Genomic DNA, 27,600 nt, shown 5'->3' on the forward strand with positions numbered 1-27,600 from the left:
TAGAAATATATTTTATATGAAGAAATTAAAATATGAACTTTTTTAGAACACAGAATGCTAGTAATAACTAAAATAACAATTTTTAATTACTCATAACAAGCCACATTATAATTATTAGGTAGCTATATTAGTCTTTTTTCATTTCATTCAATCTGTACTCCCTGAACAGTTATTCATACCGAAAAACGTGTACAATTGATACGAGGGAATAAAAGGATCAAAGAGGAAAACAGCTAAGATATATCTGAAAAGCTGGTAACAGAAATTTTACAAAAGCCAGGGAGAGGAGACTAGAGTATCATTAGCCATTTTCATATCCTAATGGAACATGCAAGTTTCAGTCTGTTACTAAGAGTGGGTCCATGGCAAAGAGCCCAAATGAGGTCTGAGAAAGCATAATGTACCTTTAATGATTGAAATAGCAAGAAAATTAAATCTAATCATGTTTCATTAAGCATACTTTAGGTCCCATTTTTACTAAATTATTCTATTATGATTTCCCAACTGTCTGTTGAAATAACCTTTTACAGCAATCTAATTCACCATCATAAACAATCTCATTTCTCACAATGAAGCCCCCTGGGATTAGTGAGAGGAGATGGAAAATCTAAACCTTGCCAATCCTGCAGCCACTAAGGTAACCACTCAGGGAGACAAAGATTTTTGTTTTCCTATTTGTGGCTGAGATCATTAAGATATAATTAGAAATGTATTCATGAGTATCAGAGCGTCTGTTATGGAGATACCATTCGCCCAACAAGCATCCTCTATACTAGTCTTTAAAAAGCACAGGAGCAGGCATAATCCCCACTTCACTCTCAGGAGAGTTATGCATTAAATGGACTGCATTAGACATCCCTCTCACTCCCTGCTTTTTAATGGAACCTTATACATGCATGCAGTATTTTCTCAGACTCCATTGTTACCATCAGAACTGCTAGTCTGTTTGCTTTCAGCAATATGCTCCTGCAGTGCCATCCAGATGTGAGCCCTAAAGATAGCTACGTGCAGGGAATTTAAATTCTGCTCCAGAACTTGACACAGGACAAGCAAATGTAGAACTTGAGAATATACAGTCAGAAATGGATTGTTTACAGAATAATCCCTGGCTCTCTGCAGCAGTGAAAGGAGCTATCAGCTCCCATACATGTCCTTTCTGCTTTAGTCAAGTGAATGAGATATGCACCAAGGAAATATATTGCACTTTACTCCAATAGGTAACTGAAAGGAATCTGCTTTTCCTTGGTAAAGACCTTTATTATTGCCAAACTCCATATCAAATAACATGACAACAACAGAAAATTAAAAGTAATGTCACCCACCAAATAGTGCCTAAGTATCTGCCACAGGGATCAATTTGGGGCCCTCAGTTAAACTGCAGAATGTAGACTGTCAGTCACCGTATTTAGCATCACAATGTTTGAACAGGTTATCTTATTTGGTAGTCAGGAGTTTGAAAGGAATCCAGTATATGAAATAGAAAGAGTTGTGGGGCACAACTTTGATTCCTGTACCCATAAGATCAGTAAAGAAATACTTGATCAAAACATCCAATGGGCAGAAACCGAACCTTGTCATATAAACAGTGGACTCAAAAGAGAAATCTGAGAGGAAAGAAAAAAATTACCAAAATTTCAGCTCAGTCTTTGAGATCATGCTCTATTATAATTGTAATTAGAAAGTTACAGCGGGTAAACAAAGATTGTGTCTTGGTAGGCTTAATCTTTTTGCATACATATGGCTAATGAATCTACCTTAGCAAAGTAATGATTTTTAATCTTGCCTATAAAACCATTTTACAAAAGAAAATATATTTAGAACCTAAGCATTTACTACAATAAGTAAATGACTACAGGTAAAAACAGAAAGTAAAAATAGAATATTAATATTTAAATTGTTTTTCTTTGTGGAAAACTGACATTCTAAAATCTAATTATCACCCTGCAACACAAACTCTTCAGGAAGACATTAACACAAGGAATCCATAAAGAATACATGACTGAGGCCAAACCAGACAAATTTCTAGATAAATGATCAGAGTTCAGATGCATAATGCAGAAACCTCTGCCAGCCAGAAACCATTCATGGACATTCAATATTCTTTTACAAACTCTATTGTGAAGCACACAATAGCTCAGTACCTTAGTCATCAGAATGCAGCTGGTCAATAAAGGTACAGTCAGCAACTGCCACATTCCCATGCCAATATTTATTTAGATGAGATTAAGAGATGTAGCTCAGCTGTTTGACAGAACAGTGATAATCACAGTAAAATTCTGGTCACAAGATCAATGAATTTTACTCTGAAAAACATGCATCCCAGATTTGCTTCAATATATATTTTCCCTTAAATGCATTCCCTTTGTCTTGATATTTACATTAGCAGGAACAATAAATTAGCAATTTGCTCTTAATCAGCCTGACGAACATGAAGTGTGGAAGAAGTGAGATTTTGCATTAATATTGCTTCTACAGAAAAAATAAATTAATTTTTAAATGTAAACATTAATCTCCTTGGGTGAACATTGATGGTGACTCCTTTCTGTATAACCCATTTAAATTTTTTCATAAAATTCAAAGAAACTATGGTAAGGTCATGATTTCTACCTATAACATGATAGTTAAAGGTCATAGAGGACGCACTTTGGTAGTAGACTTGTGAAGTATCATGTTAGAGATAATCTTTTTGCAGCACCTGCCTTTCACACATTTGCATCATGGTGCTACAGCCCCTCCTCTTCCATAGGTCACCAGATGCCCCTTAGCTCCAGCCATGACCCAGGAGTGGGGTGGGAGTGAGGGAATGCTGCAGAGCTGAACTCCAGCCAGCAGGTACAGACAAAATTAGCCCTGCCAGCTTCCCCAGGCTGTTCTCCCACTCCCTCTTCTGCTGCTCACAATCAACTGTCACAGAACTCTTGGCACCAGGCACATTTCTTCTTTTTTACATCACACAATACAATATGAAGAACACTTACAAGATCACAAAGACTTTGAGATTGCTAATAGAAATAATTTGAGATTGTCACACACAGGTGTGTATATATATGGGCATATTTTATTTATCACAACCATGCACACACACACACATATATATATGAATATTACAAAATTACAATCTATGGGAGAAGAACTAAATAAATGAAACTAAATGTGTCCAAGGTGTGGGCACTGCAAGACTGTGAGAATAGGAAAAAAGCTTAAAGAATGGGAGGTTAGATTTATCAGTTACTGATGAAAGTAGGGCAGGATGAACAACGAAAGATTAAGAATTTAATTTGTTTAATCTTATTCACAGCAGAACCAATCACCAATCTAGAAGATTAACAACTTTAGTTGCATTGCTTAAATTAAAATGTAGGAGAAAGGCAGTAAATGCTATGATCTTTCGGAGGAAAGGGGTGTGACAGAAGTAATATGGACTCTGAAGATGATGATGCCAGTTAAATCTGTAATTAAAAAAGAGCACAATTATCTCTTTACCCATCCCAAACCACCTCCCACATATTTTTTCCCTAAGTGGGAAAATAGTCTAATTATAATGACTGAGTGAATTTTTGATGTAATAAATATTCAGCAAAAATTTGCTACATTAAACATTGACAACTCTGAAACTTGCTCATAAACAATGGCTAAATAATAATTCTTAAAGAAAATCCAAACTTCTTTGTGAATTCCCCAAATTTGTGTTAATTTTTAACTCCACAGCCAGCCAAATAAACAGCACAGACTGAAAATTAACTTCATAACTCAAAGTTGTGTATTTTTAACTAGCTAATTTCTCTAAGAAACAACTTGCTTCAGAAAACAAGTCAATCTGTTTAAGTCATAAAAAATTAAACTGGTTTCTCATATAAAAATGGGAGTTTTAAGACAAATTTCTGCAGCTAGTAATTAAAATCCTGCAATTCAGAAAGGTTCCCATGCATTCATTTTTAGTATATAAAGCAAATTCTGACTCAGTTCAAAAAGAAGGTCTACCTACCCTAACAACATATCTAAAACACTCAATAACAGAAGAAGCCCTACATGACACGTATACTAAACACTTTCCTTAGCCTCCAGGAATTCACAGCCCAAGGACTTTGAGCCAGAAGCAGATTTTTTACACATAACAGCTCTCTATGGATTTTTGGCCCATTAATTTGTCTGGTCTATTTTTTTAATTCAAGTAAACTGAGGATGCCATGGAGCACAGCTGAAAGCTGAACATAACCCTACAGGAAATACAACTGACCTTTTGTCAATTTTTCAGATCCCAACTGCAAGTTTTCTTTAGTTCTTATAATACAGATCTTGTGTGAGTGGAGACAGTGGAGACAGTGTCCCCTATTCACATGACTATGGTACGTATATATCAACCACCACCTTTCAGATAAAGGATACAGAGGGATAAACTCTTTCACAGTGGTCATTCCATACCTTTAGCCATCTCTGCTTTTTTTCTTTACACTATTTGCAGTTCTACTGTAAACATTTTGAAATGAGGAACCTAAAATCCACACATGAAGTAACATGCACAATGCTTCTCTGCCAACCATTCCAATACTTCATCTTACAATGAGTAACATTCAGCGTGTTTTCCAGACCAGGACAAAGGATTAAACAGATGTTTTTATTAGGCTGTGTTTTTATCTAACCACAATATCTCATTCCTGAGTGATCATGGCAACACATCTTGTATCACTGCATATGTAGAGCTGTGACCCTAGATAGCAGTCTCACATCGTGCAATACTTCAGAACACATATATATTTTGTATCTGCTTTGAAAAGGGGTGCAAATGAAACTGAAAGTGAATAGCATTAGGTGTCAAAAAAACCTGAGAGGATTTTAATTACATGAATAATTACAAGATCCCGAAGGTTATCCACAAAACTTCTATCAAAAAAGGCACAAATCAAGTGTGATGAAACAATATGTGAATGCCAAACGGGTTTATGATACAGTAAAAACCCTGAACAAAAACCAACGAAACCAGATACTGTTTAAGAAGGAGAAAACCCTGCTTTAGAACCTCTGTATTTTGAACTTTGTAAGTTCTTAAAAGACTGTGTTTGCTGAAAAAGTGAGAGGAAGAGAACGTGAGCACCAATTGTGTTTCTATCCATGCCTTAGGGATGTTTGTGGTGATGGTCAGTCCAGACCCCTCACTCATGATGCTGTTAGTGAAATCCATCACTAAGGAACATAAGCTCAATACCTTTCTGCCTTAAGTTCCCAAGACTGACAGACTTATCTGTCATTTAAAATTCCTGATAAAATGTTCAGTGAGCATGGAAAAAGGTTATAAACTCTTCCTTCAGGCTGGACTGGGGGAACAATAACAGTCTCATTCCTGGTAGAAGGGGCTAGACAGAAAAAAGTACTATAATATTAAGTATTGAAGAATTTTTATTAAAGTTTTCTATCAATATAAAGTGACAAAATAAAAAATTATTCCCCTATCAGGGCAAAAAGTCAACTACTTTCCATTCTTTTAGAAGTTTAGGGTTTTTTACACATAATTCTTCACCTAAATATTATAAGTCTTCTTCCACATATTTCAAATATAACTATCTTAACTGTCCTAAAGCTCATAGAGTTAAAAAAAAAAAAGTCTTTGTTAACATTTAAGTAAACTTGTTTTCCAAGGAATAAAATCTAATAGCATCAGCTTTATCTGTCATGTGGAAAGCTGAAGTTAGCATGTTCCCTTAAAGGTCAGAGCTGCACTGTTTGTAAGTAAAAATAAAATCATTAGGAAAAATTCTCCACAATAATATTCAAAGTACTCGATTCCAAAATTTTAATATCCTGTTTAAAACACTGTTAAAAAAACCACAAGACTCATATTTCAGATAACCTTGTATAAATGTCTGAGTGCATTGACAGACAAAACAAGTTGGCAGAAACACTCAGTGACTTTATACACCCATCCATTCAACCCTGACCTACAGTCTGCCTTGGATTTGGTTCATAAAACACCACCCTCATGCAGTATAAAAAGTAGATGGCTCAGATAAACAAGAAATGGCAGTGGAGCCAAGCAAGCTGAATAAGCACTGCCAATTCAGTCCATCCACTTTGCATACTTAAAGGTCAAACCAATCAAGTTATCAGGAAGCAGGAAAAAGATGAAGAGCTCAGAAACCCAAACTCGCCTGAAAGACTACTGACTTGGATCCTTGTCTACAGGAGTTAATGTATCTAACTTCAATAAGGTTCAGTGTATGGTGGCTACCATGCTAGGAGATAGCCTGTGGGGTAATTTTGGTCCAGTTGGTTGATTTTTAGGAAGATGGACTGGACTGGGACAATCAAATCACAGAATAACATATACTTGAATGTGCCTCTGGAGCTCTCCAGTCTAGCTAGTTGCTTGGCTCAGGCTGCATAGAATCTCCACGCATGGAGATGTTACAACCTCTCTCACCTCTCATTCCAGTGTTTGTCCATCCTCCCCACAGCAAGAAGTTTCTTTCTATATCAAGCTGGAATTTCCCATCTTCCTGCTTGTATTCATCCTGTTGTTCTTCCATTGTGCACTGCTGAGTCAAGTCTGGCTGCATCTTCTCTGTACTGTCCCATGAGGTAGCCACGGGCAGGAAAAAGATCCCCCCAAGATTTCTTTGCAAAGGTTGCATGAAATTTGTTCTCTCATCCTCCTCATGTGTGCCACATGATCCAGAACCCCCGGTCATCAGGGTGGGCTTGCTCCAAGTTGTCAAAGGTTCAGGGTAAGCACTATTACATATCTTACAATATTTTAATCTTTTATTTCAACATAGTATTTGAAAACCAGGTATTCTAAACAAGTTTAACATTCCAAGAAATACTAACTTTTAAGAGTTGTTCTGAATAACCACTATTGCCACATTTGTAATGGGAGGGGTTTAAAGGAAGTGCCAACTACCAGCATCCAGCAAGGTCCAAAGGACAACAGGCAATCCTCTAAATACAGGACAAACCTAGTGGATTTTGAGCAACAGCAAGGGCCATCACACAGTAACAGGAAGATGCTCTACCCTTTGTAGGTGCAGAGACTTTTAAAACAACTGTTGTATTGGATCTTAAGTCACCCCTGAAGGGATCATTCTGTACTTCATACCATTACTCTGGATAAATATTAGAGTTATAGTTACTCATTAATTGCTTTGAACAGAGCTTAAACTGCATCATCACCATGCATCCCTGCAGTACCCTGTTTGTCCCAATCAAGAGAAGATGCAAAATTATTAGAGACCCCAGCTGAGCTTTAGGTCATTTCAGAGCAACACTATGAAACATTCTTGGGATGGTCAGAACAATGATGTAATAAATACATGGATCTGCCATGCAAGAAACAACAGTGATCATTACTTTAATGTAACAGCTTTTTTCTTTGAAATTGTGAATGTATTTTCTTTCAAAAGACAACTTTTAAGATATTATACCATAATAACTATCTACTATTATACAAAATAACTATCCACTCTGTACTACTGCAGAAACATTTATGAAAAATCCACCTTCATCAAACCAGTATGTTTGCCTGCTTATTGAAGACCAGTAATATATAACATGAAGAGTGAGATCAAAGAAATGAAAAACAGTCACAACATCATAAAACTCAGAAATGTGTTCTAGTATCAGCAGTAATCATGGTCACTATTTTTGCAAAGTACAGATACCTATGCACTTCACTACTTGTTTGTGATTCTTACCCACTATGTTACAGCTAGCTTTAAAATCTTGCTACAGTCTTTTAGATTCATATTTATTATCCGTGCAATTTTCAACTTTTATGACAGGATAAATAAATAACTACTAAGAAACACATAGAATATTGTTTTTACATGAGTTTTCTTATGTCCCTTAGCACTGCATATAAAATAGGAAAAAAAAATAGCTGGGTAGCTTACACACTAAAATAAGTGTCTAGCATTAGAAAGCAATTCCTTTAAGATGTAAATGGCTACATTTTCTTCCTATACAGGAACATAATGTTGTCACAAATGCTGTGGACTCAATTTTTCTCTCAGAAGTGGAGCTCCAGGTGATTTAGTAAGTAATTCTATTCCCTCCCCTCACAGGAGCACTGGTTAAAAGTAATTTTGCAGATATGAAAGGATATGCTTTATCAATACTTCTCCTTTCTTTAAAACCCATTTTATTATGCAGAATATCAATTTATACTATTAAAATTATTTAAAGGATGGCTCTGCTTCCTCTCACTTCTTTCTCCATCAGCAATCCTACTGGGGATAGATCTACTCAGATGTACAACCATAAAAAATAGGCTGCCCATATTTACTTAGTGCTTCTTCTAAATATTAATGCATTCATCTTCTCTACATTCTTGTGATGTACATTTATAGTTTAGACATTACCTTACTATAAGAAAAAATTATTAAATAATTTTGTTTGAATAAGGTCAAGCTGGAACCTTAAACAAACTTAGTTTCAGAGTGATGAGAACCAATTGCTGAGTTCTCCCAGAGTAAAGGTGGTCATTGGACACCCAAAGGATAGAAGCACAACAAGCATATGGTGAAAAAGTGGGCTTATACAATTTTCCCAGAATCAAGAATAAATGTGGAGCAGCAGCAGCAAGAATAGGAAGCAGTTCTCTCAATTCTCTCACTACTCTGTCAACAAGCCTATTTTTTATCCCACAAATCATGTACTTCAAGTTTTCAGTTTTTTAATTAACCTGTTCTAAAATATTTGTAACAAATACATGGTTAACTATTTCAAAAAGAAAGCTGAATTTAAGACAGCCAAAATTATTTAACTCAAGCAACTCTACAAGAAAGGGTGAAAACCAGCTCTTAATACCATTTAAGAAGACCAATATCAAACCCCAATAATAATTATTTTCTCAGTGTGATGGATAGAAAGTAAATAATTCCAGCTCTGTTTAAAGCTGGCACTGTTAGCTCAGAATTAGGTGCAGATATCTTCATGAATTGCTGCCACACACTGCCTGCAGCACAGACAACTCTTAAGCTCTGTGGTTGTAGCAAACACTGAAAGTCTAGCATACATCACAATGATATTGAAAAAGCAAAATGCTTCTTCCATTGCTGGCAGAAAAATTCCTCTGCAAAGGGAACTTTTGCTGACCTTATCACTGGGGAACAAAGGGCTGGAGACCAGTGCTATGGAAAGGGACATGGGGTCCTGGCTGATGGCAAGTTGAACATGAGTCAGCAGTGCCCTGGCAGCCAGGAGGGCCAAACATGTCCTGGGGGCATCAGGGACAGCATCACAAGTTGGACAAAGGAGGGGATTGTCCTGCTCTGACCTGCTCTGCACTGGGGCACCCTCACCTTGAGTGCTGGGTGGCAGTTTTGGGCACTACAATGTACAAGGACATCAAACTATTAGAGTGTGTCCAAAGAAAGGTGAATATGATGGTGCAAGGTCTCAAGAGCAAGACCTACAAGGAGCAGATGAAATCACTTAGCTTGTTCAGCTTGGAGGAGAAAAGGCTAAGGGGAGACCTCATCACAGTCTATGACTTCCTCAAGTGAGGCAGCAGAGGGCGAAATGCTGATCTCTGGTCACCATCAATAAGACAGGAAGAAATGGAATGGAGCTGCATCAGGGGAAGCTCAGACTGAACATTAGGAGAAGGTTCTTCACTGAGAAAGTGCCTGGACACTGGAACAGACTCCCCAGGGAAGTGGCTGCAGCATAATGCCTGACAAGAGTACAAGGAGCATCTGGACAACATTCTTAGTTATATGACTAAGGTAGATCTGAAGGTAGCAGGAGTTGGACGCTATGAATCTTACTAGTCCCTTCCAACTGCAGAAAATCTATGGTTCTGTGATTGCTTTATCCATATGCAAAACACATGACAACATCTGGGAAAAGAAATCAAATGTTATGGATTCTTGTTATTAATCACAATCAGAAATTGTTTTTATAGCAAGCATTTTAGCTTCTAATAGTTTTGTTGTCATCTGTTAAGAACACAATTGTTACACATTAATAACTGCTAAGAATTCATTCCATGTACAGTGTTAATAATTGGAGAGATCGGTTGACCATAACAAATTAACAACCTAATTCAGCACTAATCAAACATTTATATGTATAAACAATTCTTCTGAAATTCCTGACTAAAAGATCACTAAAACAAAAGAAAAAAAATTGTTTCTGAAAATAGAACTTTCTATCAGCAGGACTCCTCTTCCTGCTAAAAAATTCTCAGGAGAGCTCTACTTAGACATGTTTATTTCCAGGAGTACAAATTCAGATGTGCAGGCTTATCCCTTTTTCAAGTCAGCAATTTAAAAGAAATAAGTAGTCTCAGGAACCTCATCCTTAAACTGAAAGTGCTTAAGCAACTTAACAGAGTAATGAAAAATCCTAACATTCCTACCAGAGGAGCCATATTTTATTCCTGGAAAATTGGAAATTAACATACTGTACCCTACTGCCTTTTACAGTGTCTTCTTTGGTGTATAGAAGCACTCCTATTAATTTGATTTTGCATTTAAAAGAGAATAAATATAATACCTTACTGAATGTTGACACAAGACTTCAATGCATTGGTAAGAAATTTGTCAGTTTGGAAAGGATTTAAACTATTCTCACTGGTGAAGTGTTCTACTCACAGTAAATTTTACACTTGCATTACATTTATCTTCTTTGAATGATATCTTGTAATTTTTTCTCATTCCAAATACATGAATTCTAAGATAGTTCAACACTTTTTCACTAGTTTCTCCTAAACCCATCTTTGGATATTAAATGCCTTTTAAAACTAGCAATTATTTTGCTTTATAAACTACCCATTAAAATAAAATAGGGTTTTGGCATTTTCACTTTCAGAAATCATCATAGATTACACTCCTAATCTGTCACAGCAGTTTTAAATACACTGCCACAGAATACAATTTGACTATTACATATAGTAGATTTGAAAAAAAGTGTGTACTTCGGAGAAAGATAAAAAATAGAGATATTTATTATGGATACATTTAAGGTTTCTAACTAATGTCCATCCTGGCTGTAGAAGCCATAAAAATGATGCCTAGAATCTAATTTCAGATACCTTATAAATGCAGGTTTTCTCTAACAGCAGAATGAACTGATGAAATGCACCAAAAAGAGTCATTGCATTGAACAATTTTGTAACAGCATTGAAAATTCAGAGAGGAACAGGAATACCCCACACAAAGGTATTAAAACAAATAGTATTTCCTGTTCTTTAAAACACATGAAGACTAAGCATTCCCAGATTCCTTTGTGTTGAATTTTTCTACTAGAGAGCTGGTTCTAAATTAAGGATTGAGTATGCCTACAGCCTGGAGCAAAATGACCAGAGCAATCAATCAGCATCAATCTGCTCATGCAAGCACTGACCTGACTTTAGGTCAAAGCTCATTCACAGCATAGAAGACCAAGAGCCCATTCACACCAAATGCTAGAGCTTTTATTATTTTTCAAATTTACTATTCTAATTTTCTCCAGCAGATGAGTTCTGCAGCATAAACATACTCTTTACAGAATATAAGAGAAAGAATCTCCTAGTTTTTGTTTCAAGTACTCATCCTGATGGCTTAGAAGTACTTGCAAGAATTAGAAACATTCTTCCCATTCTTTCAGACAGCCAAAAAGATGTGCACCACGATGGACTAGGAGGTGCTTTCTTTAACAGACTTCTGAAAGTAAACGAATGCTTCAAATGCTGCAATAACCTCTGATCCATGTTCTTCTATACTTACCATCTATGTGGCTGCTAGACAGCAAAATACCTTTGTGTCTTCCCTCAAATGATATATGACTGTAATCTCTCACCAGAAAATAGAAACCAAGCAAGAGGAATGATGAGGCTCTTCTTTTTCCACGCCAGTATTCTTTTTCTCCATTTTTATGGTATTTTCACAGGTAAGATTGGCCATAAAACAACTATCATTTTTAAAACATTCTAAATGGATGGCTTTGTTGCTTTAACTGAATCACAAGGAATGGCATCTCTAATGATAACCATTTCCTGTAGCTTTTTTCTCCTGTTAAAATTCAAAATGAAATATAGAATCCAACTATTGCTTCCATTTGGATGCTATACAACTTCTTTTTCACAATTTTTTTTTTAATTGAAGGACTTTCGTTAGAACTAATAAAAAAAAAAAAGGCAATCTAACTATACCAAAGGAATCTAGCTATACATGGCTATGTATCCTCTGCTTAGACAAAATTTCTACAAAATTTTTAGCTTTCTTGAAAAGAAGTTGTTACACAAGAAAGCTGGCATGAGTTCTTACTTTTTTAAAGTGCATGTTTATCTATTTTTTATGTAACTGTTACAATTTTTCTTCTAATTATCCTTGCTCATATTCTCTCCCTTAATGATAATATTGAACTCTATTTGCAACTGCAATTACAACAAAGTGAGCAAAGTACACCTTCTAAAAGAACCAGTGACTGCCACCATAGCAATAGTTTTGAAGCATTTTTTGAGCCCTCAAGCATAGGTTGACTGCAGTCTATCAAAAGCATGAGTAATATATGATTCTCTAATTTAAGATGTCCAATACAGCCATCCCAAGATACACAGGGACAGCATGAAACTTTCAAACCTATATGCAACTAGGAAAAATAAACAAAACAAAAAAAAAAAGAACAGGACTGCAAAAGGAAATTTATTTTGTATTTTTATACTAAAACCTTTCCATGGTATTTGAAGGAAAATAATTTAAAATATTCAATTTTCAAATTAATTTTAATTATTTCATTAATGCAAACAGACTTGTTAAGAATAGAATGACAGTATAAATAAAACAACCACAGTATTTTAATAGCCTCTGCTGTTTAGACAGGAACATGCTATCTACTATAGATCATATCTAATAATATCGTTTTTAAAAAGCAATATTTAATCTTACTGTAAAATAATTTTTATTGAAAGAATATGCCTTTAACTGGCTGTTAAGATAAAGCAATATGCAAAAAGAAAAAATTACTGCAAAAACTAATGGCTGTGTTAATATGCTGGTGTGACTAAAAGCTACACCAAAACTTTTAATAGGACAAGCACAGAATTGACTACTGGGCTTTAAAAACAGAGTAGCACTGAGCTCCTAATCACAAGCTTCATTAACTTGAGTTTTAAAACTCGGCAGCAAAAAATAGAATTTCACCAACTACACAGAATTTCTTTTCTATGCAACAGCTTACACTGAGGTAACACAAAATGAAGACCAGGCAATATTTATTATGTTACCTTTTAAAAGTAACATAATACAGAGAACAACATTTATGTCCACTTCATTGCTTGCTACTCAGCAAACTCTTGCTAGCAATCTAAAATACAAATAGCCATAATTTACTTAAATGGCAGTAAACACTTCCAAATCCTTTATCAACCTCATTCTAGCATTATAACATAATAATCAAAATCAATACTTTGTAAATTATAAACTGTTATTGAAGGCAGATGACATAAATTTGACATTACAAAGTATATTAGAAACAAAATACTAAGGATGTAGCAGTAAAAGGCAGCAAGAAAAAACAGCATTAAATATATCCCACAGTAACTTTTCCTGCTACAACCCCTTCTTCATCAACAGCAGCATTTCATATTGATACTTTATATCAACCCAAGTTTTGGAATTATTTACATAACCTTGGAATTTAGCTCATTACAATTAATCTTGCTACTAAGGGGAGTTCGTATCTTTTAATTTTTTCACATTATAATGTCAGCCTTCCTTCTGCTTCTCAATCCCTTACTGTCCTGAAAATACTCGTAAATTGTCAATATGTCTCCATTTTTCCACAGATACACATCACTACATTTTCACTGATTACATTAGACATTATTGCAAGATTGAAGTCTACTCATAATGCAGTCACACCTTCATATTGCTTTGTAGGATTAGTCATAATCTACGTAACTTCTAGCACCAGGATCTGGTATCATGGCACTCATGAAATTAATTTGCATTCAGGTAAACCATGAAATTCACCTCTGAAGTTCTGTAATGAAGAACTGTATTCAGGTTTTTCACATACTAACCACATCATAAATGTGCACTTCCTAAATACAACTGAATGTTGAGAGAGATGAACGAGTGCAGAGGGTTTCCAGGGGAACTGGAACTCTATTTAAAGCCTCTTACTAATTAACTCAGTGAATAAACCTCAGTTCAGGTGAAGATAAATTATGGCTGTTCTCTTAGAACAACTATTTAGGTAGACAGTAACAGATTTTTTTCACTGATCCAGTTATTTTTGCTTGGCAGCTGTAACATTTACAAAATTGTAGTAATAAGTGACATGAAAGGATACTTTTCATATACTTTGAATTAATTTAGAGATCTAACTGGTCCAGAGAGATGACAGAGGATAAAAAACATCTTGCCAAATCTCAGTGTTAATGCTCAGACCACAACATTGGGTAGTGTCCAGTGTAAGAGGTAATATAAGGCTACACTGATGAGCAGTGAAAAGTAGTCATATTAAAACTTATTTCTTGTGAACTGCTCAGTATCTGCAAACCATCATGTCCTTGCTACTGTGCTACCTAGATTAAAGCTAGTACATTCAATCCCACTTGGATTGCAGCACAGCCTAGAAACAAAGACTGCTCCTGGAAATGATTTTTCAATTTTAAACCCACAGTATTTCCCTTCAGAGTCTAACAGAATCAATGTACTGTCAGTTGCATTGCAGAAAATAACATGAACTATATTTAATGAGACACAGAAAGTACACATTGAATAGGAAGTCTTAGCATAGAAATTACTACGTACTAGTAATAAACCATGGACTAGATAGTAATAGCTCTACACAAAATTACTGTCAGAATAAAATGGAGTATTAACTCTGAAGGATAATTCAATAGTTTAAGGTCCAGTAAAGGACTAGGTATAATAACACAGATCTCAACATTACTATTTATGCTGATCCTTGAAACTGATAAATGTATAAACCTGGACAAAGACTAGTTTATAGAGAATAATGGGAATTAAATGATATGCACCTCTCTTCACCTGTATGACTGCAAATTACTTCAGAAACCTGTAATTAAGAAGTTTGCTAATCTGTCCTGTTCAATCTATTCTGTTCAAAAGAAAAGCAGTCAAATGATTAATCCTTCCAGTCTGATTTAGTCCTGGCTCCTGAGTTTTACCAGCTGCCTATCATTCCTTTGCTGAATTTAGTTTTCTGTAGGAAAAACAGAGGAAGGGGTTACCACCTTCCTTTGCTGCTTCTGGTGTTACATCTCACATCCCTTGATCCAAGTAAGACCACAGCTCACAGCCAGTGTGCCACTGCCTACTGGAGCCCAGGCTTGCTCTCTGTTGTTCTGGAGCACTGACAAGAGTGAGGAACTTCCTTGGCTGGGGTGAAGCCACGGACAGAACCCAAAAGCTGTCACAGCTCTAACCCGAGAAGCAGCGCTCCAAGGTGGCAAGGCGGGGACTGGGTACAGAAGGCAGAGGAGACTCTCCAGGTCTTGAAGTTCCTACTGGTTTATTGACATCAGAGGGGCCAGGACACAGAGAGAGCCCCAAATACCTCAGCACAGGGGATTTTTAAGCATCCAGCAATGGGCGGGTGGATACAACTGGATAACCAATAGGAGAACACTTGAGGTGGGGGTTTGGGGCAATGACCAAAGGGACAGGGGGAGGAGAGAAGTCTTGGTTGGGGATTGGTCCAAATGATGAATGGCAGGGAATGTTCCTGAATAAGGGGCAGGGTTACCTTGACAGGCAGGGCAAAAGGGGAAGGGTTGCCTTGATAGGTAGGGACAGGTCTGGAACAAGGGGAGGGGATACCTTGAGGAACAGCTGGAAAAGAGAGTACAACTTAACGGAGAAACCAACTTGGAGAAAACATGGGGGATAACAGAACATACCATTTAACAATCAACTTAATAAAACTTAATAAAATAAACACAAGCTGCAACACCACTGCACTGTTAAAGCTCAAATGTTATATGTGGCAACTCAAGCAATTAATTTAAGTGTCCTCTCTGAACAAGAGTATGTTGAAAGAGGAAAGTTTTTCTCCCTAAAAGCTACACAATTTTTGCCCAATTCCAACCATAGGTTCAAAGACAGCCATAGGGGCTCAAGAGAGCTGTGAAGCCTTGAGACACCACTAGTCATGCAGACAATTTAGATCTAAACTGCTTTACTCCCTAAAAAACCACTGAACTATTTCTAGGACTCCTGAGGTCAAACTGTATGTGGAGAGGTAAGGAGAGAGCATTTATAACTGACTACATCTTGTCCTACTTACATGGTATGACATAAACACATTTTAAATTCCATGACTACAGATACATTATACAAAAATTTTCAATACCTGGAGTATTTTGAGAGATTATAACCATGTTCAAATGTTCATAGCTATAGACTAACATATATATTTAAATTTCAAGATTCTAGCACCTGAAGACATTTCAATTATTAACTAAATATTTAAGGATATTAATATGAAACATTTGACTTCCATATTTTACTGAGTTCTTCTTTTATTAATACCTAAAATTAGTAGTCATCCTAGGTCAAAGCTATCTATGAACTGCAATAAAATGTATGGTTTTATTCTCAATACTTATCACAAAAAACAGATTTGTAGATATATGTACACAAAATATCATAAAGCCTGTGTTCTGTATGCTGCTGGAAAAATCTATCACCACTAACAAGGTTACTTTAATAAAAAATAGCTTATCTGGGTGTGCAGTATTAAAGAGATTCAAAATGATAGGCGGTAAAATAAATCACCGCAAAGGAAGAGTGAAAATTAAAATACTGAAACTTAAGAAAGGAATATCAAAGTTGATTCAAAATCCCATTTATGAACCTCATCTACCCTCAGAATTCAGAATAAAATTGACTTTTAAGAATGATACAAAAGCAAGTATGCAATCTGCCTGCACTACATAAATTATGTGTATTTACTTATAATGCATATATAGTATTCATCAGGAGCATGCTTACAAGACAGGACACTTACCTGATATAACTTCATGACCTTAGAAATTTAAAAAATTAACAAGAAACTGGAATTTAACAATGAGAAGGCCAATTGATAGCACAGTACCCAGCTTCCAAACTAGCCTAAAGATCTCTCTTCTTCATTGACATGTTTGTTTTGCAACATTTCAGAGAAACAAAACCAACAGTTTTCATGACCTTTATAAGTGGCAGAATCTATTTAAGGGTGGAGGTTCCACGTGTGACTATCCCAAAATCATATCATTGACACTTAATATTGAAAGAAATTCTAAAAGCAAATAGTGTGATTTGAGACTACCATGCTAACAGTATCAAATTTGTATTTGATGCTATTAAATGAAATGCAACTTCCTCAGAATTTCTTTTATGGACTCTGCAAATACATAGTTCTACTTAAGAATCAAGCTCATTAATTCTACATTTAGGAGGTATTTTGATTCACGAAAGAAAAAAGTACTTATCTTGAAGAAACTTCTTATACAGGTGGACTAGTTGGCGAGACCCTCCTAAATGTCTGCTTACTCTAGATTCTTTTGTTTTGTTAGAGTGTTCCGTTTGATTTTATTTCATCAGTATTGCCAATATGAAACTATCTAGTTAGATATGATTTGGGAGATAGGATATCTATCTATTAGAATATATATCTATATTAAAAATTATTCTTACCAAGATGACTTGAAAAAGAACTGGAAAAAGATGGACTTCTTCCATGAAGCTGTAAAAACATATTTTAAGATTTATTTAATAACAGAGGAACTGAATTCTTATTTAACACACTAAACTCACAAGAGGAACAGAGCATTAGAGTAGCTGTTGCCAAGATGCATGACACAGAATCTTAGCCTTTGACTAGCTCTCAACAAAAATGACCTCCATTTCAGACATTAAACAGAAACAGCACTGTTATATACTGCTTTGTTATATCCTGATTTGGAAATTACTTCTAGGTCTGCTTTGCTGATGCAATTTGAGCGAGTAGAACAGTAATTAATTTAGCATTTTTTAATGGCAGTAATTAATAAAATGCCACAACTATACCACTATACATATATGAAACAGAGTGCACCATTAACCATTTGAATAGACTCAGCAAACATAATGAAATTATAAATATGATGTGTTTTTTTAAGAATGCCATGTTAACTAACTTCTTTGGTTTAACATACTTATATATGATACTTTTGTCACATAATTGACAATGCTGAGCAGTAGTGGCCCAAAAGAAGTCACCTATATTCCTTTGCATTTCAAAACTAGACAAAGCCCAGCATATATATGTTTAAAGAAAGAATATTCTCATAAATCAGTAATATTTTACATTAATGCAGTCTTTTCTATTGTTGGAGCATAAAATACTAAAAGTATTGTACTTTACTAAAAGTATTAGTAAAGCATGTGTGTCTCACACACTACCATGACATATGAGACATATGATTGTATTATATTTTACTGCTTTTTACTGTATTATATTGTCTAATTGGAAGAATGATTGTCACCTTTTCTTATACACTATACTAAATGCCTATTCACAAACACTTCAGAAAACACCCAATTCTGTGTCTCAAAAATTTCTTCTTGTGTCACCATAATATCACAGAAGTGCTTAATAAACAATTGATAGGTTTGGCTTTGTGACACAGCAAAGATAAGACTGCATTAAGAAGCCCATGTGATAAATTCAGAACTCAAACACAGAGAGCATGTCTGGGATCTCAGTGTACAACACTCTACAAAATTGTCTTGCCAGTAGTATGCCAGTTAAAAATACCAAGTTATATAACACAGTTCATTGTGAATAAACTGCAGTTATATTTGACTAAAATAATTTCATGTTTGAAGCTTTACTGTGTAAAACTCTATATTGGCTTCTGGTAAAACAATAATCAGATTAATTCTGTTTGGTAAGCTATTTGTTAAAAAGAACTCATATACACCTAGAATCACATAGTTCCATTTAAGAGTTTTGATTCATGTCCAATAAGATAAGAGGAGAAGGTGTTATTTTTATAGATAGTATAAGCTAAAATACTACAAAAAGGAATTTCGCATTCTCCTCTATGAACCTAAAGAAAAAAATCAGAGAGGGCTAGAACAGACATCCAAAGGTTATAAAATAAATGCTTCATTTAGATTAATGTCACCTGTAAGAGCCCTGGTTGTTCATATTTGCAGGAATCATGTCTTGTAAAAGAAATATAATAAGGAATGAAACCCATGCTTAGAGAACAACAGTATCTATGAATAACTCAGAATTACTTCTAAGTAATGCAGATATATGCATTAAATATGAATAATGGTTTCGGTTTTTATACTGTTTTTCTATTTCTCTGATCTTTGCCTTTACCGAAACGTAATAATGATTTTATGATGTAGAATCTATATGAGTTAAGAGTGGGAATAAGATCTGTTGCATTGTACAGTAGACCTGTACATATAGACCTGGAGACAAGTAAAATACATCCACTAAACTGTTCAAAACATAACAAAACAGTATCCTTTTATGCAACCACATACAGACATTTAGCAAAGCTAATAGCCTTGTTCAAACAAATGTGTTCATTTTTTCTTGCACACAGAAATGTTAACACTCAACAGAGGGAAAAGAGTTTAGGTAAGGAAAGAAACTCATTATTTCTAAGTACAGACGCTTAAATTTAAGGACAATTTCTCTTTTTATTAAATTGAGGGAAAATTGTTTCCATATGCAATGGAAACAAATTACTTTAATAGGTCAGGAGAACTTGAAAGCTAATCTCTTCTGGGCCATCTAATAACTCTTAAATAGACAGTTATGGCAGCTTGGACACAGCAAGGTCATAAGAGAGTCCCGGAATTACAGATAGGAAGACTTATATTTGAGGTTCATTTCCAGAGCCAAATCTACTAGTTAAATTAAAAGCCTAGTCCATGCCTGCAAAACAGAATTTTGCTGATGTAGATATAACAATACTGAATATAAAGAAAGTCATTTAAACACCACAGACTCCCAAAAAGAGCAGCTACTGTAACAGCAATCATACTGACAAAATGAAGTTTTGCCCGCACAAGCCTACTTATGCTTAGGGCTTATTGGAAGAACTTATCCCAGCAAAAGCTGCTCACTTTGCTACATAAGCAAGCATTTAAACTGTGAACACATTAGTAGTAAAATACAATCAAATATCAAGAATAGCCAAGCAATCCTAGTTTAGGCAGAACCTAGAAAAATTCTTTTGTGGTAGAGGGTAAATTATGAAACAATTCTTTTCCAACAGTGGAAGTGGTCTTGATTGTTACAGCACTACAAAGTCAGCTATACTTTCTGCTGAGATAAACTAAGACAAAACTAGAACCAATAGGTCTGTTCTTAAAGGTCACCCGCCACCTTTTATGATTGAAACAATAAAAAGCTGCAGGCTTGAAAGAAAATTATACACGTAAATTAGATAAAGTATAAAGTCACATCAAGCACTGCATTATGACAGAGCTTAAAGCTGGTTTATCCCAACTTTGCATACATGTGCTCAAGCAGAAGAGTGACTTTATCACACTCTTCACTGCTGTCGTACATAGTTTTACAAAGGAATTGTTTTAAAGCTGGTGAAAGAGGAGATTAGCGATGGGATTTATTTCATAGAATGTTATTCTAAAGCAAAAGTATTTTGGTTCTTCATAGACTGTTACATAATTTATATTAAATTAGGTGCTACCCTGCTTGGAAAACACACAGAATTCATGATATACATATGCAAATTATAATAGTAAACAACAACACTATTTCCATCTCATTTAAAACTATACATAAATAACCAGTGTTGGCTCAAAATAACTGGTGATATGATTTTAAAAGACTTGCTATCAGTACAATCTGAAACTTTCAGAATGAGATTGTGCCTCCAGTCTTGTTTTCCAACAATATGTGACATCTGTTTTCCTAAGGAATCCTAAATTACTTTCCTGAAAAACAAAAACCTACTCCAGGACACTAAACACAAAAGGCTTTTTGTTACAGGTTTGATACCTTAAAAAGACAGAAAACGTGTTGTTATTAGAGAGAATCTTTAGGGAAAAGTTGGATAGGAAGGTGTGGAAATCTGGGTATTACAGACATTCTAAGCTGAACAAAGTGAGTAGAAATTATTCCACAGAACAGAACTGGTGGACATGCACAAAGCAAGAACCAAGACATTAATTTTAAAGGGATGAAATGTCAAATCCATGACAGATTTTTGAACTCTACTAAGGGCTCTTAAAAAATAGGCATGACTGTTCACATTGCAAAGGCTGTGGGAGACAGCTAAAGGAGAAAATATTCCAGAAATTTATGAAGCAGTGTGCTTCTTCTTAACTGTAAGATGATGGCATAAAATTAAATGGTAAGTGATCAGATCAGACAAAGAGATACAAAGAAAATACCTGAAGATGATAAATCTTTATATACGTGTGGTTATGTTATAGAATAACTATTTATGCTGAAAGTAACTTGTGAAATATTTCTTTCAGTCCACATAAATGAAATGAAGATTACTCCTCAACAGCTACCACCTACAGAACACAACATCATCTTACATGGGTTCTGAAAAAAACCCTCAGAGGTGGATGTGAATGCCTCCAGAACATATTCCCACACCCTTGATTCCTTCCTGTAGTCTTCTCTGGGCATCTACTATTGAACACAAGAGAATGGTCTGGACAGTGGTTTAGATTTATTTCATGCTGAACAGATGATTCATGGCAGAACTGAATTCACTCAAGTCTGCAGCTCCAGCTGTAGCAACCCAACCAGCTGACTCTTCCTCATTTGGTACTTATATTTACAAAACAAAAAAATCACTATTGAAAGTAAAAAAACTCATGAATTAATGGTATTTTGCTCCTTTTTAATGCTTTACATCATTTGAACCTTCCAACACGAGTCTTTTCAAAAATTCACTTAACAGTAACATCAAATATTTCTCTCACATTTTTACAAGTTAGGCATTTAGTAATTGATCAGCAACACGAAAAAGGAAACAAAATTACAGGTTTAAGGTTAATAGCTTATTTCTTCACTAAAGGGGAGCTTTTATAAAATGTAACATTAAGGAGTTGTGTTTTACATTAAAAATGGTGATTAGTATTACAGTCTGTACATGACTAGACTATGAGAACTCCCTTGCAATAATGAACTCTGACCACTGCCTTTGATATGAATTACAATGATGTGTGGCTTGACAACAATGTTATTAGTTGACACAAAACTTAACATTTCAGGAGTCTGTTTCTGGGCAAGTCTTCCTGCCTGATGTTTTTCAGTAAAGCAGCATATATGCAAACATTACACCAAACAATAGAAACAGCAAGATCATAAAAATTCTCTGTTGTTTTATATTAGCATTACTTCTCTAAAAGAAAAATCTGGGTTTTTACAACTCAATTTCCACAGACATGAAACTAGCATAATCAAAACCAAAATCAGGTTCTAAATCTACATATACATTCCCTAAAGTTCTAATAAAACAGTTTCATCCTCTGGCAATCTCTCTCAATCCATCTGGATCATGATTTTCTCACTAATGTTGTACACCTCTAACATGTAGTTCTGCTGCTCAGTTCAGCTGGTCTAGGCCCTAAGGCTTACCTGTTATCAGAACAACTCCATTTTATTTTATTCATATTCATTATAGAAAGTAAAACAACACATAAAACCAGAGAAGTAATATAGAAGGAAATAGATCTACTTTTTCAAGTGAGCATTTCAACCCTAAACCAGGAAATTAAAATGATTAATGAGAAGAACAAAGTATTTTAAAGCAATTAATATGAGCCCATATTAATCAAGGAAAGCACTAAAGCACTAGACCTCTAGTATAATGGCAAAGAAACTACATCAGGTTCAAAGACAATCCATGCACAACACCAACAAATGATTAAAAACATTGACCTCCAAAAAGTTTGGGTTTTGATTGGGGTTTGTTTGGGTTTTTATACTGTTTGTTTTTTGAAATCAAGGGTAAGAATTTAGACCATTTCAGAATATAGTGAAATGCAACTAAACACTGATGTAGATCATAATAGTGTATGAAAAGATTATCAACTTATGCCTAACACCAACCCTCAAAAGTGTCTTTAATGGTCTTTAACAGATAATGCACAAGTACAAAAAGTAGCAAAAATGAAGTTTGAAATTTGGACAATTCTTGGATGGTTCCAAAGACACTATGACAGTCACTTTGATTAGTCAGGACAATATGCTGCAATGTATGAGGCTGATCCATCTATCATCTTCACAGGTACTAGATCTATGGCATTTAGAAGCAGCAGATTTTTTTGTTGTTGCTCTTCAGCAGCTTCCTGTTTTGGTTTCTGATGACTTTTCATCTTTTTTAATGCAGCATAATGTTTGTCTGGAAGATTTATTTTTAAGGACAGGAGGTAAGAAAGGTTACTTAATTTGGTCCCCCGTTCTTCATCATATATCTAAGAAGGGTGCCTTACTATTAGTTTTTAGTTAGGTATTTCTCCCTCAGGAAATGCCCTTAATAGAATACTGGAATGTGTCCCACTTCCATGATCATTATCTGATGCAATAGCTGATATTCCCTCCACTTCTATTCTATTACCTTTACTAGCTCTCTTCCTTGAAACCAAAATTGTCTATTTTAGCAAGCCATAAAATTCAGACTCCATAGTTTAGAAGGTTTAGTTTTCAGATATATTAATATCACCAAATGCTATGAGTTCCTGACTCAAGGTAGGCCACGTAGCTGCCTAAGAGAGCGCAGAGCTACATTTCGTAAGGTTCTTTGTAAGGCAAAAAGGCAGCTTAAGAACCATGATCCAGTGTAAGTTTCCTGGAGTAGCACAGTATAGATTCTATTACAACAGTCAAAACATTTTAGAGCAGTGAACTGGTATATCATATAGGTTTAGGTATATCATACCTAAAAAAATTCTTATTTTTTTAAGAGAAACTAAGAAATTCACAAAGAAACCTCACTGCTAGGAAAAAACCTAGCAATCTGATCATTACAGACCACAGCAAAGAGCATAAAAGACTCAAAACAGGAACCAGAAAACCCCCTAACCCGTTATAGATTACGTCTGACTTCCTACCATGCATATAACCTATACATTAATTTGGCAAACACATATAAAAGGACAAATTACCTATGATACTATTCTTTCTAAATGCAGATTTTGCATAGTTAAATCACACCTCAGACTGCTGCAGACATTTGCTCCCACTGTGAGAAGTTCTATTCCTCCAAAAACTCTTTACACAGGTACAATTCACCAATGAGCAATAAATGCAAAGGGGGAAAAAACAAATGCAAATTTACAGTAGTCCAGAAATTCACTGAAGCTAAACTTTCCTTAACTATCCTTAATATTAGTGATTTCTTTTGAAATCAGCAGTCTTGCTATAGCTAAATATGAACTCTGCTCTTAATTCTCACAGTGGCTTTAATGTTCACAGTTTTTCTTGTCACAAACCACTAAAAATTCTTGAAGTAGACAAGGTAATAGGTTTGTAGGAGAGCCACAACAGAATACTAGTAGAAGGTTTAAAGTCAGACTATTTGCTTTGAGCCAAATATAAAACAGGCAAATTGGACAAATTTGGTTCAAAGATCACTCTTCCAATATCTACTATTTTCTTAGTAAAAAACTCTAAGTGATGTTGTATCAGACAGCAATTGTATGATGTAAGAGGGGTCAAAACAGACAAGAAAACACTCATCCTTTTCTGAAACTGGATTTTCTTCCTGTGGATGCTCATATGATCAGATGTCCAAATAATTAAGTGTCCACAAAAACACATTAAAGCTGGGGTCTTTTACAGCTACATTTTATACAAGGGAGAACTTATGTTGGTGAGAGATCTAATTCTGCAACACACTAATGGGATATCACTAGAGTTTTTCACTGCTAAATTGAAAAGCAATGGAATGGAAGAGCTCCCACAACAGAGAATGTTAAAAATTACCTCAACAGAGGAGCAATGGCAAAGAGTACAAAGTATGTTTTGTATTCTCGTAAAATGCTAATCAAAGGAATTCAAAACACGCATTGTAACTATAGTATTTTATCATAAGCTTAAAAAACATGAAAAACATAACTGTATTTGAATATCTGTGTTTAGGCTATATATAACAACCTGCAATAGAAAACAGAAATGTCCAAAAATAGTAGGAAAAAGATGAAATGTCTTTCCTCTGATATCACAATTTAGCTAATTTACAGTATCAGCTGTGAAAAAAAGCAAATTAAAAAAAAAAAACTGGAGTGCATCTGTCTCCTTTCAAGTGCTAAAATAAGAACTGTTCAAATGCAGATGCCTCTGTCAGGAAGCACACAGGTAAATCCTGAGCTGATGGTAAGAAGAGTGAGATGCAAGAAAATTTGTACAATTAATAAAGAGAGAGCAAGAAAGTGAGAATTTGTTAGGTGAACATGTCTGAGAACAAGCTATCACATGAAAAAAACATGGAACAAACTAGCCCTTATCCTACTCCCAATTCACTCTGTACTTCAAAATAATATTATTAATAACTATTTTCGAAACATATTGCAACAGCGAGGTAAATACTAATTTAACAATTTGTCATTTTTCAATCTTTTTGCTACTACCACTTTCATTCATTTAAAATTGCAGGAGAAAGCATCCATACTTGAAAACCAGGCATTGTGGATAAAATGTAAGCTTGAAGAAGCCACAGAGACTCAATGCAGAGACTCACATCATTCTCATCAGGCCTAAAATGCAGTAGAGTTTTTCCACCAAGAAGAAATTAATTCCCACAGGATTTGTGTCCAGTGTTATTTATTTACTCCCCATCACAATTTTTGCAGATACTTTCCATCTGTCTAATTAAAGGAGCAAAAGAAAGCATATATCTTGAGTAAATTTGAGCTTCATGAATACTGATTAATTACTCATTGAACCAAAACAGAACCAATTGTGATATAGTGTTCACTACAGCACATATATAGTTTCCATTTTGTTCACCAGCCATTTGTATGAATACAAATATATTATTTACTTCTCTTGTGCTTTTGAAGCATTGGCTACTTCCTGTAAAATTTATTTGGAAGCCAAAGAATAAATAAAAAGATGGACCAAGGGAATTGCCTAAACTGTGCTCCTTTAGAAACCCAGCCAAACAAATGATTTAGTGAAAGTAAAAGAGGACTTGCAAAGTATTTGAGAAACATAACAATTACAGATGGGTTAGAATCTGGAATCTGATAGCCAGTTCTTAAATAAGAGTGCTGGACATACTGGTATTTCAAATTATTAATAGTTCATTGAATATCCACAGCTGCTCTTTAATAATATTGAGAAAAAAATTCCTGTGTGATGCCAGATGACCAGGAGGATGAGTGTGCATCCACAATCTACCTACAGTAGTAGATTGTGCCATATATAATGGCAAATACATATGATTTCTCAAATCAAGCAAATTCAGTAGGGAGAGGAAATGTGCTGCTAATATAACCAGCATTCTAGTTACAGAAGTATTCTTCATAACTCTTAAAGTACTAGAATATCTGTGGGTTAAATCTAAAAATGAAAAGCTGTTGTACTTGTTTTTAGAATACATAAAATCCTACAGTAGCATAAACAGCTTCTTTACAATGAGAACTGTTTTATACAATTCAAAACATTTAAAATCTCAAGCCTCCCTATTTCTTAGTTAATTTGTACTCTACTAATATATTAAAGCACCTTTCCTAATAGTATCATAAAAGATTAAAAGAGGATGTTTCATCTTTTGTAATAAAAAGTGGGAAAGCAAATTAAATTTCCTTGGTTTTTTTTTCTTGTGCTCATTTCAATCAAAGCAAGACAGAACAATGCTCAGCAACCTCTGAGCCATAACACTATCAGACATCAAAAATAGACAATGGCCAATGACAAGAATAACCACATTTTTTGGGCATATCCAGGAAGACAGAGAGATCCTTTCTTATTACTTTAAGTTTTATGACACAGTTGGGTTTTTTTTCTATCCATCACAGTCTAAATTTTGGAACAAGAAGGAAGAGATATTAAGATACTTCTAAACATACTGAGTCTACCTATACCAAAAATTAAAATTTGTATTTAGGAATTTTAAGGGTAGATATATATGCAGGATAATTGACCCATTTTCAAGTGAATTGACTGGTGTAAACATTTAACAATCACACCACCTTTGTCCTAGTCACAAATATGTTTCATTGAACAACAATTTTGATAATGTTTTATGTTTAGTTTGGGGTTTATTTACATTTTTAAAGATAATTCTAATGTTAAAATTATTCAGATTTTGTCTCTAGTGTTTCATTGGCTAAATCCAGACTAAAATAACCAGGATTGTAAAAAAATTGACACAAAAGATATGTGTTCTATAACAAACACTCTCCAATGATTTTTCTAAATCATAGTGCTAGTCAAAGAAGTACAATAGTGAGAACTGTTATTGCTGATCCCTAATAGGAAAGGAGAAATTGAAACAGAAGGAACCGAGAGCAACAGAGAATATGTAGTTGTATTACCTCACAGAAGCAGGGCTGTGCTCAGTCAGGGCCACCAGCAGTCTCAGAGCATACATTGGTACTGGGTCTGGAGCCAGCAGAACGTGCTCATACCTGAAAGGCAAGGTGAGTGGGGCAAAAAAAATCAAGAGATATACAC

The 27,600-nt window shown here is 34.9% G+C and overlaps 1 protein-coding gene across 1 annotated transcript in view; it reads right to left on the reverse strand.

Annotated features, from left to right (window-relative positions):
- ULK4 (unc-51 like kinase 4) overlaps window positions 1-27,600 on the reverse strand; it is a 206,868-nt gene that overhangs the window by 98,941 nt on the left and 80,327 nt on the right. Inside the window, exons 29-30 of the mRNA XM_031503902.2 lie at window positions 27,462-27,554; window positions 17,625-17,673 (exon numbers count right to left, since the gene is read on the reverse strand). Coding sequence (XP_031359762.2) covers window positions 17,625-17,673; window positions 27,462-27,554 — 142 coding nt within the window. The remainder of the gene's footprint in view (window positions 1-17,624; window positions 17,674-27,461; window positions 27,555-27,600) is intronic.

The sequence above is a fragment of the Lonchura striata genome, chromosome 1 (genome assembly GCF_046129695.1).
Source record: "Lonchura striata isolate bLonStr1 chromosome 1, bLonStr1.mat, whole genome shotgun sequence".
In the NCBI taxonomy this organism is placed as follows: Eukaryota; Metazoa; Chordata; class Aves; order Passeriformes; family Estrildidae; genus Lonchura; species Lonchura striata.